The 14,664-nt window shown below is 70.5% G+C and overlaps 1 protein-coding gene across 1 annotated transcript; it reads right to left on the bottom strand.

Moving 5' to 3' along the window:
- Window positions 1–17: 17 nt before the first annotated feature.
- On the bottom strand, window positions 18–13,596 carry ADGRB1 (adhesion G protein-coupled receptor B1; the record flags this gene model as incomplete). Its single annotated transcript, XM_058276257.2, is given in 13 exon segments — window positions 18–55; window positions 921–1,206; window positions 1,407–1,513; window positions 2,014–2,115; window positions 2,283–2,447; window positions 2,663–2,827; window positions 3,031–3,195; window positions 3,275–3,439; window positions 3,684–3,695; window positions 3,698–3,793; window positions 4,622–4,693; window positions 4,696–4,782; window positions 12,849–13,596. Coding segments are annotated over 13 exon segments (2,208 nt in total), but the record flags the coding sequence as incomplete, so codon positions are not given.
- Window positions 13,597–14,664: the final 1,068 nt, after the last annotated feature.

The following is a 14,664-nucleotide window of genomic DNA, read 5'->3' as shown; positions in this document are numbered from 1 at the left end:
TAGACCAGGATGAGGGCTCAGTATGTCAGGGCCAGGGTCACCGTGTGACCAGGGTCTGCATGTGACCAGGACTCAGCGTGTGACCAGGGCTCAGTATGTGACCAAGGGTCAGGACTCAGCATGTACCAGGATCAGACCAGGATAAGGGCTCAGTACATGAGGGCCAGGGTCACTGTGTGACCAGGACTCCACATGTGACCAGAGTCCGTGTGTGACCAGGGCTCCGCATGTGACCATGGCTCTGTGTGTGACCACAGCTCGGCATGTGACCAGGGCTCCGCGTGTGACCAGGGCTCAGCGTGTGACCAGAGCTCCGCGGGTGACCAGGGCGCCGTGTGTGACCAAGACTCAGGATCAGACCAGGATGAGGGCTCAATATGTCAGGACCAGGGTCACTGTGTGACTAGAGCTCCACATGTGACCAGAGTTCTGCGTGGGACCAGGGCTCCGCATGTGACCAGGGCTCCACGTGTGACCAGGGCTCTGCGTGTGACCAGTGCTCCACGTGTGACCAGGGCTCCGCGTGTGACAATGGCTCCGCGTGTGACCAGGGCTCAGCGTGTGACCAGGGCTCCGCGTGTGACCAGGGCTCAGCGTGTGACCAGGGCTCCGCATGTGACCAGGGCTCCGCGTGTGACCAGGGCTCCGTGGGTGACCAGGGCGCCGTGTGTGACCAAGACTCAGGATCAGACCAGGATGAGGGCTCAATATGTCAGGACCAGGGTCACTGTGTGACTAGAGCTCCACATGTGACCAGAGTTCTGCGTGGGACCAGGGCTCCGCATGTGACCAGGGCTCCACGTGTGACTATGGCTCCGCGTGTGACCAGGGCTCCGCGTGTGACCAGGGCTCCATGTGTGACCAGGGCTCCGTGTGTGACCATGGCTCCGCATGTGACCAGGGCTCAGGGCCCAACCTACCTATGGCCACGGTCGGGCTCAGTCTCGGGCCGAGCGAGAGGGCATGCCCCAGCATCCCCCCGCGGCCCCGGGCCGCCCTCCGGTAGCCCACCTGCACGTCCCCGGGGGTGGGGCTGTAGTACGCCCTCCGGAAGATCTCTGTCATGTTCCGCAGGACGTCGATGGTGGAGAGCAGGTCCCCGCTGTAGCTGGCCCCATCCTGGGAGATCTCCACCAGCGTCTGGATGACCTCCGAGACCCCCTCCCCAGGCAGCCCGCGCTGCGCCTTGGCCAGGTGCTCTCGGGTCTGGGGAGGCAGGAGAGGGTCGGCTCCATCACCTGCAGGACGTGTCAGGGCAGGTCCCCAGGGCCCCCGCTGGCAGGGACCGCCCCCACCTAGGGGACCCTGCGCAGCCCGACCCCAGGGGGGTGCTGCTGGAGCCCGGGGGTCCGGGGCAGCGGCAGAGGGGCCCGGGGCCTGGCTGGGGGTCCGCGAGCCGCACTCACCATCATCTGGATGTTGCGGTAGTCGATGGAGACACAGCGGATGTACGTGGGGGGCTCCCAGTAGGCCACGCCCTCCTCGTCCAGCTCGCAGCGCCGCAGGATGAGGCCTGGGGGAACGGCCGGTCAGCATGGCCCCCCACTTCCAGGGTGCAGCTGGGGGGTCCCCACCCCGGCTCCAAGGCCCTAGCCCCCCTGGAAGGGCGCTCCGAGTGCCCTCGGCCTCCCGGGCGCAGAGCCACACGGGGCCAGCCTGCCTCGTCTCCTCTCACTCGGAGCGGCTACTGCGGCAGGCGCCATGCCAGGCTAGGGACACGGCCAGAGCCAAACCCGCAGGGGTGCCACCCACAGTGGGGGAGGCCTCAGACCGGGGAACGTCGACTTCAGCCCGGGGCCGGCCGGCACCCAGGCCCCTCTGACCCGGGGCAGCCGCGGGGGGCAGGTGGGAAATGACTCCCTGGAAATGACTCCGTGGAAACCGGGGACAGGGCTCACGGGGGCCCATGGGGGCCACGGCAGCAGGGCTGCGGGTGGCAGAGAGTGGGGCGCCTGGTGGGAAGGGCCCTGGGCCTCCCTGCAGCCCACACCCATGTGCCTGCCAGGCCCTCACCTGTGGCGTTGCGGGGACACCGCACCGCAGCCGCCTCGCCCGCCGGCGTCTCCTTCCAGACCACCGCGCCAAAGCTGTCCTCGTCACAGATCTCGTGGGGCTCTGCCGGGGGGTCCGGGAATGGGGGGCGGGGGGGACAAGGGATGGGCAGTGCTGGCACCAGGCTCGCCTCCGGGAGATCCGCGGCGGGAGGGCGCTGCTCCCCAGCAGGACGAGGCCCAGAGCCCACCCAGCGCCCCGGGCGGGGGCCGGCGGAGGGGCACACTCACCTGGACACCGCTGGGCGCTGCACTGCCGGTACTCGTCCTGGGGACCCGGGCAGGCCGCACCCCCGAAGAAGGGCCCCGAGCAGAGGCGCTCCCGCCGCTGGGTGCCTCCCCCGCACGTGACGCTGCAGCCTCCCCACGACGCCCAGGCCTGCCACTTCCCGTCCACTGCGGCGGGAGGCACGGGTGACAGGCAAGGAGGGCCCAGGGCCAGGGCCCGGGAAACGCGGGGGCGGGGCGCGGGGCCCGGGACCGCCAGGCAGCGAGAGGCCACTGCCGACCCGAGGCGGGGAGCAAACACCCCGTGCCCCGCTCCCCCCACCCCTCCACGGCCGGGCCCCTGGCGGCCCCGCCCGAAGCCCAGGCCGGGGCCAGGCGCTGACCTGGGCACTGCTGCAGAAAGCAGTCCCGCGTCTCCACCCAGTGGCCCTGGCACTCGGCGCCCCCGTACGACGGCCCGTTGCACTCGCGCGTGCGCTGCTGCCGGCCCTGTGCGCAGCTGGCGGAGCAGGCGCTCCAGCTCGACCACTCGTTCCAGTTTCCGTCCACTGCCCGGCCCGGGGGTGGGGGGGGGAGGGGGCAGGGCATGAGCTGGTGGGAACCACGGGATCCCCCCAACCTCTCCCCTAGAAACGGTGCAAGTGCCCCCAGGGTCATCCCCCACCCTCAGCCTGGGCTCACAGGAGGGTCTGGGGTGGGCGCAGCCCCCCGGGCTCCTCCCTCACCCCCCGGCAGCCCCCCTCTCGCCTACCAGGGCACAGGGCGATGTTGCAGAACTTGGTCTGCTTCTCGGGGCCCTCGCACGGGTTGCCTCCAAACTGGGGGGGCCTGCAGGTGCGCGTGCGGTCCCGGAAGCCGCGGCCGCAGGTGCTGGAGCAGAGGCTCCACGGGGACCACTCGTCCCAGGCGCCGTGCACTGCGCGGGGACGGAGAAGGCGCTGGCTGCCCGCGCGCCCGCCCGCCCCGCCCGTGCGCCCGCCCGGCCCCCGACCCACCTGGGCACACGGCCGAGTTGTTGCACAGCCGCTGCTCCCGCAGGGGCCCGCTGCACTGCGTGCTGTAGGAGGAGGACACGCAGAAGCGCGTGCGGGTCTGCCAGCCCTCGCCGCACGTGCTGGAGCACACGCTCCACGGGGACCACTCCTCCGCCGCTGGGTCACCTGCGGGGCCAGACCTGCGGCGTCACAGACCAGCCGCAGGGGCTCCCCGAGGGGCAGGGCGGGGGACCTCGGCTCCTGGCACCCAAGGGGCTCCAAACGCCCGGCCGGTTCCCCTCTGGCTGCCTCCTAAATCTATTTCTTACCCTTAGCAGCAGTTACTTAAGTTCGATTCTTGTCCAAGAGCCCTTCCCCAAATGCCAACCCTCCCGATTTACTGCGCCTCACCTGCTCGCCGCCAGCTCACCTGTCTGCGGGATGGGAGCCCGAACTGCTGCAGCTCGTCCCCCAGCTCCTCGCGCCGCCGGGCGTCCGTGGACCGCAGGGACTGGCTCCGGGAGTTGGCGCGTGCGGGCGCTGGGGAGGGCTCGGGTCAGGACCAACCCCGGAGCGCTGGGCTCGTGGGACGCGTGGGCCCCGCGCGGCTGCGCCCCTGTCTCGCCCCCGCCAGGCCCTGGCCCGCACGACACACGCGGGAGCGGCCGCACCCTCGGCCCCGAGGCTCCAGGGACTCTCTCGGCTCCCCAGGGAGGTGCCCCAAGGGCGCAAGTCCCCAGGATGGGGCCTCCTTAGGACACCACTGAACTTAGCAAAGCAGCTCCACGCTGCGTGGCCCTGAGGAAAGGCCTTTGGGCCTCGGTAGGGCCTGGCCTGGGCTGGGGGGGAGGCTCGGCCAGCGTTTTACATGCACCCCAAAAATCCCAAGCCATAGAAGGGAAGAATGCCTCGGGGGGGCCCCCCCCACTCACCTCTCCCGTCCAGCTGGGAACCAGGCCTGCCCCGCCCCTGCCCAGGCCCCGCCCCTGCCCCACCCTTGCCCAGCCCCCGCCCCTCCGACCCCACCCCAGCCTCTAGCCCCACCCCGGCCCTGCCCAGGCCCCGCCCCAGCTTCCTGCCCCGCCCCTGTCCAGGCCCCGCCCCTCCAGCCTCACCTCTAGCCCCGCCCCAGCCCCGCCCCAGCCTCCTGTCCCGCCCCACCAGGCCCCGCCCTGCCCCACCCTTGCCCAGGCCCCGCCCCTCCAGCCCCACCCCAGCCTCTAGCCCCACCCTGGCCCGGCCCAGGCCCCGCCCCAGCCTCCTGCCCCGCCCCTGTCCAGGCCCCGCCCCTCCAGCCTCACCTCTAGCCCGCCCCGGCCCCGCCCGTGCCCATGCCCCGCCCCCGGCCCCGCCCGGCCCCGCACTCACGGCCGCAGGCCTTGCGGTTGCACAGGCGGCCCTCCTCCAGCACCCCCTCGCAGCCGCCGCCCTCGACGCGCGCGCGGGCAGGCAGGTGCGCGTCCGCGTCTGCAGGCCTCCCCCGCAGTCCCGCGTGCATTCACCCCACAGCGACCACAGCTTCCAGCCGCCTGCGGGGGAGACCCGAGGGCCCGTCAGGCCGGCAGCCGCGGGGGGGAAGGGGCGCAGGGAGCAGGGGCGGCGTCCGGGCCGCTGGGAGCGACCTGCGCGCCGCCGAGGCCGGATCGGGGGCTGCGCGCGCACGCGTGGGGACTGGCTGCGGCGCAGAGGCCCGAGTGAGCCGGGGCAGGGGTGCCTGAAGGGGCGGGTGCTGGGGAAGGTCTTGGGGGCCTGGTACCCTCCCAGCACCCCTCTGGGGGGCTCTGTCCATGTCCCCTCTGCCTGGCCTGGTCCCTCAGGGGCAGGGTCCCTGGAGCAGAGCCCCAGACCCCTTCTGATGAGTGAATGAATGAAAGATCCACCCATCCCGAGGCAGGGGGGCCCTTTGGCTGGAGGCTCTCATTTGGGGTTCAGGCCTTGGGGCCTGCACGCACCCCTCCACCTCCCCCACGGGCCCTCAAGCCTGGTTGTCTGAGCCTCAGTTTCCTCATCTGCACAGTACAAGGCAGGCCCCCGCAACCTCGCCCAGCCCTGCCCCACGTGACCCCCCCACATGCCCCCCCACACACACACAGGGCCACCAAGGGAGAACCGACAGGTCGCGCAGCTGGCGGCCCCTGTCCTCACGCCCGTCCTGGTCACCCCCTTTCTACACCTCACCCCAAGCTCTGGCCGTCTCCACCACCTTCACTGACCTGTGTCCCCCCACCCAAAAAGACCTCAGAGCCCCGAGGAGGGCCTGAGCCCCTTAGAGGCACGAGCACCCCACTCCCTGTCCCGGGAGGCCGCCCCTAGGCCCGCAATACTAGGCAGCCACGGCAGGGCATGGAGCAGGAAGGCCGCTCCCATCTGGGGCACAGGGTGGAGGCTGGATTGAAGGGCCAGGGTCTGCGCCCCCGCCCAGCGGGGAGCTCTGGCCTCCGCCACCCGCGGGTCCTCTGCTGGTGGGAGCCGACACCGGACGGCAGAGCAGCCCTCACCCAGCACCCCCTCCAGTGCTTCCGAGGGAGCCACCACCCACACTGCACCCGCGTCCCGGGGGCACGGAGACGCCTGCCGCGAGGGCCGGTACTGCTGCGCCACGCTGCCCGCTGCGGCCCCAAGGGCCAGGCGGCTATGCCCTGGCTGGGGCAGGGGTGGTCCTGAGAGCCAGCCCGGCAGGAGGCTCTCCCGGGCCCCACGGGGTCTTGTCTGGCTTGGGGGCAGGTCCCACCTCCTGGAGGGGGACCCCGGGGTGGGGGAGGCTGTAGGCAGGTGGCCGGGCCACGTGAGGCGCCACCGCCTGCCGACTGCGGATGGTCAAGGTCGCCCTGCCTCCGTGCCCTTCACCAGCAGACCAGGGATGCTGGCAGAGCCCGCTGCCCAGGCCGGGTGCGTGGGGCAGGGAGCCCAGAGCCTCGGGGCGCGGTCAGGGCGCAGCAGGGCGGGCTGCGGCGTGTCCTCTGGCTTGCAGACGGCCCGAGAAGCCTGCGCGGCTTGCAGGAGGCCGGGGTCCAGGGCACTCCGCCGGGCGCCGGCTGTTCTGAGCACACAGGGCCTGGGAAGGCGGCCCCACCCATCCTCCCGCTGCTGCTCCAGGCACGCGCCAGGAGGGGGCGCCAGGGGGAAAGGGATGGCTGCAGGTGCAGGACCCGGCGCAGCCAGCCGGGAAGGGGCGTCTCCCACGCCCCCTCGCCTGTCGTGGGGGTTGGTCCTCCCCCTTGCCCGGCGATCCAGCCGCTCACAGAGCCCACCCACCCAATCCCATCCTCTCCTGGGACCCAAGGTCATGCGGCAGCCGGCCCTCCCTGTCCTCTGCAGGGGAACCGCGCCCTCCGAGGAAGCCGGCGTGGAGGCGGGGGTCCTCCCTTGGCTGTGGCCGCGACGGCAGGAGGAGGAGAAAGTTCTGAACTCTCCATTCACACACCAATGTGCCCACCTGCTTCCCCTCCTGAGCCTTGGTCCCCAGGCCATCCTTTCACAGGCTTTACAGCGTGCCATCCCTTTACAGCCGGGGAAACTGAGGCTCAAAGAGGGTTGGTCCTCACAGCCCAGCAAGGAGAGGCCTCCAACCTTGGAAGGGGGCGCTTTGCCAGGGGTCTTGGTGCTGCACAAATGCCGTGCAATCTCAAGTGACAAATGCCATGGAGGAACCCAAGGGGAGGGAATGTGCTTTAGCCGGGGGGACAGAGCTGGGTCCATCTGCCAACACAACAGGTGCGGGACTGGGGGCCCCAGAAGTCCCGGTGGCAGTGGCCTCCCCTCAGCCGGCCCTTCCTTGCTGCAGTTCGCCCAGTCTTCTCAACAGCCCTGACCCTCCTGCGCAGCCAGCGGGGCCTGCATTGTCCCCTGCTACTGAGAAACCAGGACTCGCCTGGCAGTCGCTGCCCCACCTGTCACCACTCGGCCCTCTCACCTGCACCTGTCACCCGGTCATGCGGTGCCAGGACAGAGGGACACAGAGGGCCGGGGAGCACGGGCCTTGGGACGAGGTTGCGGCCTGCCCCACGCGGAAGCCCGAGTGACGTGGACAGCCGACAGTGGGTGGGAGAAGGGGTGTCCGAGCCAGGCTAATCGGAGGATGCCACTCGGTTCCCATGGAAACCGCTGCAGCGAGCGCAGCCTTTCAGGAGAGACTCAGGTTGGGCCTCAGCTACCAAAACACCCACCGTTTCGGGGCTGGTTACCTTGGTGACCCAGGTGGTGAGGAGGTGGTGGAGGGAGGGGCGAGGCAGAGGGAGCGCATCCGGATGGAAGGCCAGGGCCAGGGCCACCGGCTAAGAGGACACCCAGCCCGGGCTGCACCCTGACTCTGCTCATGCTGAGCCCCTACCTGGGCCCAAACCAAACCCTGATGAACCAGGCCGAGCCGCGATCTCAGCCACACACTGAGCCACGATCCCCATCACAGACTGGGCTCTGATCCTGACACATGCCTGATCCCTGATCCTCATCACATACTGAGCCCTGGTCTGAGCCACAGACTGATCCCTGACCACCGCCACACTAAGGAACACTCAGGGAAAGGCTCAAAGGAAGATTTATTCTTATTCTTATGTTTATTTTTAGCGTGTCCCCACTCATGGCTGGTGCTCGAGTAAAGGCGTAACTGGTGGGGGTGACCGGACGGATCACCAGGGAAGGCCCCGGGCCTGGCCGGGCTAGCCTCAGAGGTGCTCTGGCTGCCGGCGGGTGGGCTGCGCGGGGGCGGTAGCGGAGTGGGCAGGGCTGGGGGGGCCGCCCCCAGGCCCGGAAAGAAGCCGCCATTCTTCGGCGCCTCAATGCCCGCTCTGTCTCGCAGCCTCATTTCCATCTAATTAAGGGGATGAATAGAGCCAATTAATGGCCGCAGGGCAGCCAGGCCACCCAGGAGAGCGGGTGCTGGATGAGGGGCGCCTGGCTGTCCGTCCTGGCCGTCGGTCCTTCCCACCCGGGCGCTCCAACCTGGAGACCGGGGGCGCCCTCATGGGAGGCGCTGGTGGGCTCTCTGAGACCCTTGGGGGAGACCCGCCCTCCTGCGGACCTCGGGGAACCCCCCTCTGGAGGAGGGAGCGGTGCACTTCCCGTCTCCACCAGCAGAGGGCTCCCCGGGGCAGCCCCGCTCTGCGCCTGGGCGAAGCGCGCAGGAGGCGCCTGCGGGTTTCGGGTGTGGGAGCGCTAGCCGAACCAGGCCGCCTCCCGCACGAGGAAGCAAGGGGCGGCGTGGGCAGGCGCGGGGCGTGGGTCTCCGCGCAGCCCTAGGGTGGGTGCAGGCCCGTGTTCCGGGTGGGAGATGGCGCTGAGCCTGGGTGTTCCATCACCACTTTTTCCTGGCCGGTTTCGGGGCCCCGTGCCTAACAGTGGAGCCGGGCGCAGGCCCCCGGGCTGGAAGGTGCGGGCAGAGGCTGCCGGCAGGCAGGCGGGCACCGCCCTGGGGACCGCGCCAGTGTGTAATTTTCGGGGGGCCATTCTGCTCCTTTCCCCCGAATGGGCATTGTCTACAATGGAGACTGAGAGCCTCCGGGCTTTCTAGACTTTTCTAAATTGGCCCTCATGCAAACTGAGCAGCTGCCCCCAGCCCCGCCCCTGAGCCCCTGTACCCCCTAAGTCTCCCAGTGCCCCCAGCAGGCTCTCCTTCAGTGTTCCTGAAGACCCCGCGGCCCCGCAGCCTGGCCCTCGCGCTCCTAAACTCCCGCCCTCCGGCGTCTCTCATGGCCCTCAGCTCCACGCCCTCCACCCGGCAGAGGGCTCCAGAAGCTTCTTCCCCCCGCAGCCGCGTGAGGCCTGGGCTCCTGGAGCTCCCCGGCTGAGGTCTGACTGTCTCCAGAAGTCTCTGCGGTGGGTCTGGCACCCGACAGTGCTGGGCAGGGGGTGGGGCAGGGGTCCCTGCTCAGGTGGGGCCAGGGGGCGTGGTGACAGCCCAGGTGGCCTGTGGCCTTGGGCGAGTCGCACCTCAGCCCAGCAGCTGCACCCACATGCCCCAGCCCAGCCCTCCACCTCCTCTCGGGGCATGTGCAAATGCAGGACACACACACATAAGGACATCCATGGACATACACAGAGGAACACACAAGGGGACACAAACACACAGGGACACACATGGGGACATACACAGACATGCAAAGGGACACAAACACCCACACACAGGGACACACAGACACACGCAGGTACATACATGGACATACACAAAGGGACACACAGAGGGACAAACATGAACACACACACTCGTCCTCAGGCCCCAGGGTGCTGCTTTTTCATTATCTTACGTGTGGCTTCTGCAATAATGTTCTTTAATTAAAACATGAATATTTTAAACAACCCATGAAAGAAACAGCCCCATCTCACTCGAGGCCGAAAAACGCAGGACAGATGATGGAGAGTTGATGAAACGGCGAGATGGCGCTGAGACGCGTGGGGAGGGAGAGGCCGAGCCAAGGCGGGGGTGGCGGGCGCACGGCAGGGCGGGACAGGTGCTCTGGCCCGGGAGGGTTGGTTGCGTCTGGCACGTGGCGTAGCTGCGTGGCATTTGCACGGGCCGTGGGGGGCAGGGGCTGAAAGTGGGCCACAGGTCCCCCGCGACCGCCGCTCGCTCCCGCGCTTGGGCTGGTGCTGCCGGCGTGGGGTAGGGATGGAGGGACGGGCTGGCGGGGTGACCTTGCGGCAGGGCCGGCCCAGCTCCGAGAGCCGCTTCGGAGTAAGAGCTGGGTGCCTCTGTCCTTGTGCCCCGCGGCCCCTGCGTGTGCAGGCACGCTCACGCCCTGGTTCTCACTTCAGGAGGTGCCCCAGCGGGACCGCCCGGTGGCTAAGAGCCGGCTGCTGTGGGACCGGCCGCGCGGCTTAACCCTGGGCCTCGGCTCACTCGACCAGCACGCGCTGAGCGCCGGCTGCATACCAGGTGCTGCTCTTTGCACTGGCGAGTGCCTCTGTCCCCAGGCCTTATGTTCCAGCCCGGACACACGGACAAGATGCCGGAAGAACGATGGGGAAGCCCAGTGTGTCTGAAGGTGACTGGGCTGTGCGAGGGCGGCAGACAGGCGCGGGGGCGGGGAGCTGGGCTGCGGCCATTTTAAAGCGTGTATTTGGGGTGCATGCCCTGGAAGGTGACCCCTGGGCAAGGGCTTGGGGGGGGAGGGCATCCCCAGCGAGGGGGGGCAGCCTGCCCCAGCCCCGCAACGGGAGGGCGCCTCTGCTGAGCCCCAGGCCGCCAGGCGGGGCGGGCCGCGCCCACGTGGCGTCCCTTGGCGCAGAGCGGACCTACGGTGGCCCCTGAGGGGGTCTTTACTCCCGGGCTCCAGGAGCACCGGGGCCTTCTGAGCCCAGGGTGCAGCCCCCGCCCCGGGGCCACGTCCTGCCCGCCGCGCCCAGCGCCCGCCCCGGGGCCCACGTCCTGCCCGCCGCGCCCAGCGCCCGCCGCGCCTGCCCGCACGCCCCTGCCCGCACGCCCCGCACCGCTTCCCGCAGGCCTCCAGCCCCTGCGGCCGGCTTTACGCCGTGTCCACATGCCCAGACAGACCCCTTCACGGAGCCCAGCCTCAGTGCACACCACCCGCGTGCACGTGTGCACACCCCCACAACACCTACACACCACGCCACACCCCCACATACACACGTACACACCGTGCACACCCACGTCTATGGACAAACAGCCTGCACTCACGCACACACACAGTGCACACCATGCATGTGTGCCCACAGGTACAGGCACATCAGCAGTGTGCACACTTCCACATCCGCACATGTCTACGCCACACACCCTACAGACACCACACACACAAGCACGCAAATACACACACGCACATTGTGCATCCACATACTTATATTTGCACGCTGTGTGAACCATCACATGTGTACACACAGACCTGCACACGCCATCCACACGAGCACACGCTCACGTGTAAGCACGCACTGCACACGTCGACACAGCAACGTCTGCACAGGCATGTCACGCACATCCACACTTGCACACGCACGCATGCCTTCCCATCCCTTCTGGGCACCACCTTGAAATGTTCCCTTCCTCAGAGGGTCTCCCACGCCCCCATCACCCAAGCCTGTCTCCTCCAGCGCCCCTGCAGCCTGCCAGCGACACCCCGAGCCCTGCAGAGCTCCCCAGCCCGCCGGCAATCGAGGGCTGGTGCTGGGTCCGAGCGCGTGTCCGTGCTGAAGCCACAGCCGCCCGGTCCTCTGCCCTCGCGGCCGCCCTGCTCCCACATTCCAGGTGAGGGGGCTGAGGGGGCCGGGGGGCTGGCCCAGGGCCCCCGGATCTCAACACACACCCCGGGGTCCCGGCGTCCACTCAACCCGTGCTCGGCCGCCACCCTCTGCTGGCCCCGCAGGGCCTCCACTCTCTCCGTGACCCCCAGTCCGGGCCCCCCACCGTGGGTGCTGGGGAAGGACGCAGCTCCCCTGGTCCATGGCACCCTGACCCCGCTGGCCGGGCCGCCAACCTGCTCCTTCTCCACGCCACCCCACCCTGATCTGGACAAATCCCGCCACTTCCCCGGGGCACCCGCCCCCACCGCATGACGCTGTCGAAGGCCGGCGCCGCGGGCCGGGAGCCCTGCCCAGGAGCCCGGCCCGTCCACGTCGTCGTGACAACCGGTCCCAGGGTCCACGGTTGCACACGAGGAGGCTGAGGTGGAGAGGGGTGGAGTCATCATCGGGAGGGGCGGGGGTCCTGCCCGCCCCTGCCCTGCCCCGCCCCTGCCCACAGCTCCCAGCAGGAGACCTCGGTCCTCGGTTATGTCCTCCCCTCGGCCTCAGTGGACCCACCCCCGTCCCCACAGCCATGGAAGTGCTGGCCAAGGTCACAGTGACCTCACGTGGCCCGGCCTAAACGCTCCCCTGCTGCCCAGCCCCACGGCAGCACCCGACGCGGGGACGGCCCTTCCTGGGGGTGCCCGGCCCTGGGGCGTCCGCCCCCCGCCCCCTCGCCGCAGGTCAGCCGAGGGTCCGTTCTTGCAAACGTGCAGGACCGACCACCTGCCAGGCCGGGGCCCACGTCACGGCCGCCGTGGACCCGCCCGGGAGGAGCCACGCTGCTCTCAGGCCCGAGCCCCCTCCCCACCTCGGGCCAGCTCCCACCACCCCCCTCCGCCAACGCCTCCCCCGACCCCGGAAGCAACAGGCCTTGCCCCGACGTCCCCTGGAGCTCTGAGCTGGGTCCCTGGTCCGAGCCCCCCCTCCCACCCCCGACACCCTGCCCCCGCTCGCGGCCCTGGACCCCGTGCCCGTTCCGCCCGACGACTTGTCTCCCCCCTCCCGTCGCTGCCGGGCTCCTGCCAAGGCCGTTGCGCCTGTGTCTCCCCCCCAGCACCTGGTGCCCGCCAGCGCGCGCCCCCGACGTCACTCTGGCTGCCAGGTGATGAATCGATAGGTCCCCGGGCCCAAAGCCCACCCCCGACGCCTCCAGCACCCCCCCCCGGCCACGCCACAGGACAGCCGTCCATCCCCAGGGACCCCCACCCGGCCACTAGAAAACCGGGGGCCAAGAACTGAGACCCCACCTCGTTCATCCCTTCACCCGTTCATTCGCCTGGTGGGCACCCGCCCAGGTGGGCCCCCCATGTCCGCCGCCCACCCCAGGGCCCCCCCTCCACACGCCTGGCCGGGCACTCACCTGCGGCACCGTCCCCGCCCCGGTCCTGGGTCAGGCTGGTGAGGCAGTTCTCGGGGCCGCCGGCCCCGCCGTCCCTCAGGCAGACGTCACCGCGGGGGCCTGGGGGTCCGACGGCGGGGTGGCCGGCTTCGCCACCCAGGCAGGCGCACGGCGTCTGCATGATGCCGCAGGGGTGCGAGCTGCGGCTGCCGGCCAGGCAGGCGTCCAGCCAGCGGCACAGCATCTGGCAGGCGGCGCGGCTGGGGCTGCGGTTGCCCACCACCAGGTACTCCACCGAGAAGTCGTCGGTGGGCCCGGGCGGGCCGGAGGGCGGCGGCTGCTGGCGCCGCATCTGCAGGAACTGCTTGCCGGCCTGCAGGAAGGCCAGCGGCGCCGAGGGGTCGCAGAGGCGCAGCACCTCGTCGAAGCTCTCCACGCCCAGGTAGGTGCGCGTGGACTCCAGGAAGGAGTCGAACTGGTAGGTGCGGACGCGGCCGGGGCCGCGGCAGGGCGCGGGCGCCTTGGCCACCTTCAGGTAGAGCGTGTAACGCCGCGGGTCGGGGTTGCGCAGGGTCCAGGAGCAGCGCGGGGCGTGCGCCGGGAAGACGGCGGCCGCCGAGAAGTAGCCGAAGAGCTTGCCCTGCACCAGCGTGCTGCACGGCTCGGCGCCCGGCCCCGCGTCCGCCCCCGCGGCCCCGCGCGCCCCCGGCCCCAGCGCCAGCAGCAGCAGCGGCGCCAGCAGGCGCAGGGCGCGCGGGCCGCCGCGCGGGGCCCTCATCCTAGCTCGCGGGGCCGCCGGGGTTCCGCGGGCTGGGCAGGCAGGCGCGGGCCAGGCCTGGACATGCCAGGGGCGGGTGGCGGGCGGGGGCCGGGGCGCGGAGAGGGCACGGCTTCGGGCGGCGCGGGCTACTCAGGCCGGGGGCCCCGACGCCTGCCTGCGGCCACCAGGGACGCTGAAAGAGAGAGAGCGGGTGGGGGTGGCGTGAGCCCGCGCTCTGGGGCGGGGGTCCCTGCCTCCTCCCGGCCCACCCCGGGCTCGGCGGGGAGGGCCCAGCCCAGGCAGGCGCCTCCGTCCGAGACCCGGGCTGTGGGCAGCAGGTGCAGGCCTGGGGCAGCTGCCGGGCACCTGCTCCGTCCACCTGCGTGTCCACCCCCGGGGCAGGGGCCCGGCCAGTGGGGAGGAGCAGGCCCTCGCCGTGCCCATCTGCCGGGGGGCCTGGCGTGGCCCCCGCTGGGGCCTGGCCCCTCAGCCTCCCGATCTCCGGGGCTCCCTCCGGCTCTTCTCCTCCACTCTCACCTCCTGCCCCTGCCCCGTCCTTTCAGGAAAAGGTGACGAGCATCCCGGAAGGGGTAGGGGGTGCCCGGAGGCTGCGGCAGTCCTGCCAGCCCCTGCCTCCCTCTGTGCCACTGATTGGAGCCCCGGGCCCCCGCCGGTCCAGGTGTCACCCTGCCTCCCCACAGCGGGGGGCGCGGTCCCTTCTGGGGGGTCAGCCCTGGTGTCCTGTCTCCCCCTGGACCCCATCCTGTGGCCTCCTTTCAGCCACGCCCCACGCGGCCTTCTGCCCAGGACCCTCCCCTGCTGCCCAGTGCCCACCCGCTGCCCAGTGCCCGCCTGCTGCAGGCTCCAGGGCGTGGCAGGCGGGAGCCCCTCTTTGCCACGGGGGTCTTCCGTTAGGCCAGCACGGCCACCCCCCTCGCATGACGAGCAGACAGGTCTCGGGGGGGTGGGTGGCTCTGCCCGGGCCATGGAGAGCGGCCGGCAGGGTCCAGGGTTCCTCCAGGGCAGGCCTCGGCCTGGGCTCTGGGAGGGGGTCCCAGCACTGCCTCTCCCGCCTGG

The sequence above is a fragment of the Dasypus novemcinctus genome, chromosome 14, assembly GCF_030445035.2.
Source record: "Dasypus novemcinctus isolate mDasNov1 chromosome 14, mDasNov1.1.hap2, whole genome shotgun sequence".
In the NCBI taxonomy this organism is placed as follows: Eukaryota; Metazoa; Chordata; class Mammalia; order Cingulata; family Dasypodidae; genus Dasypus; species Dasypus novemcinctus.
Note: the sequence above shows the minus strand (reverse complement) of the source record. Positions and strands in the feature narration are given on the sequence as shown.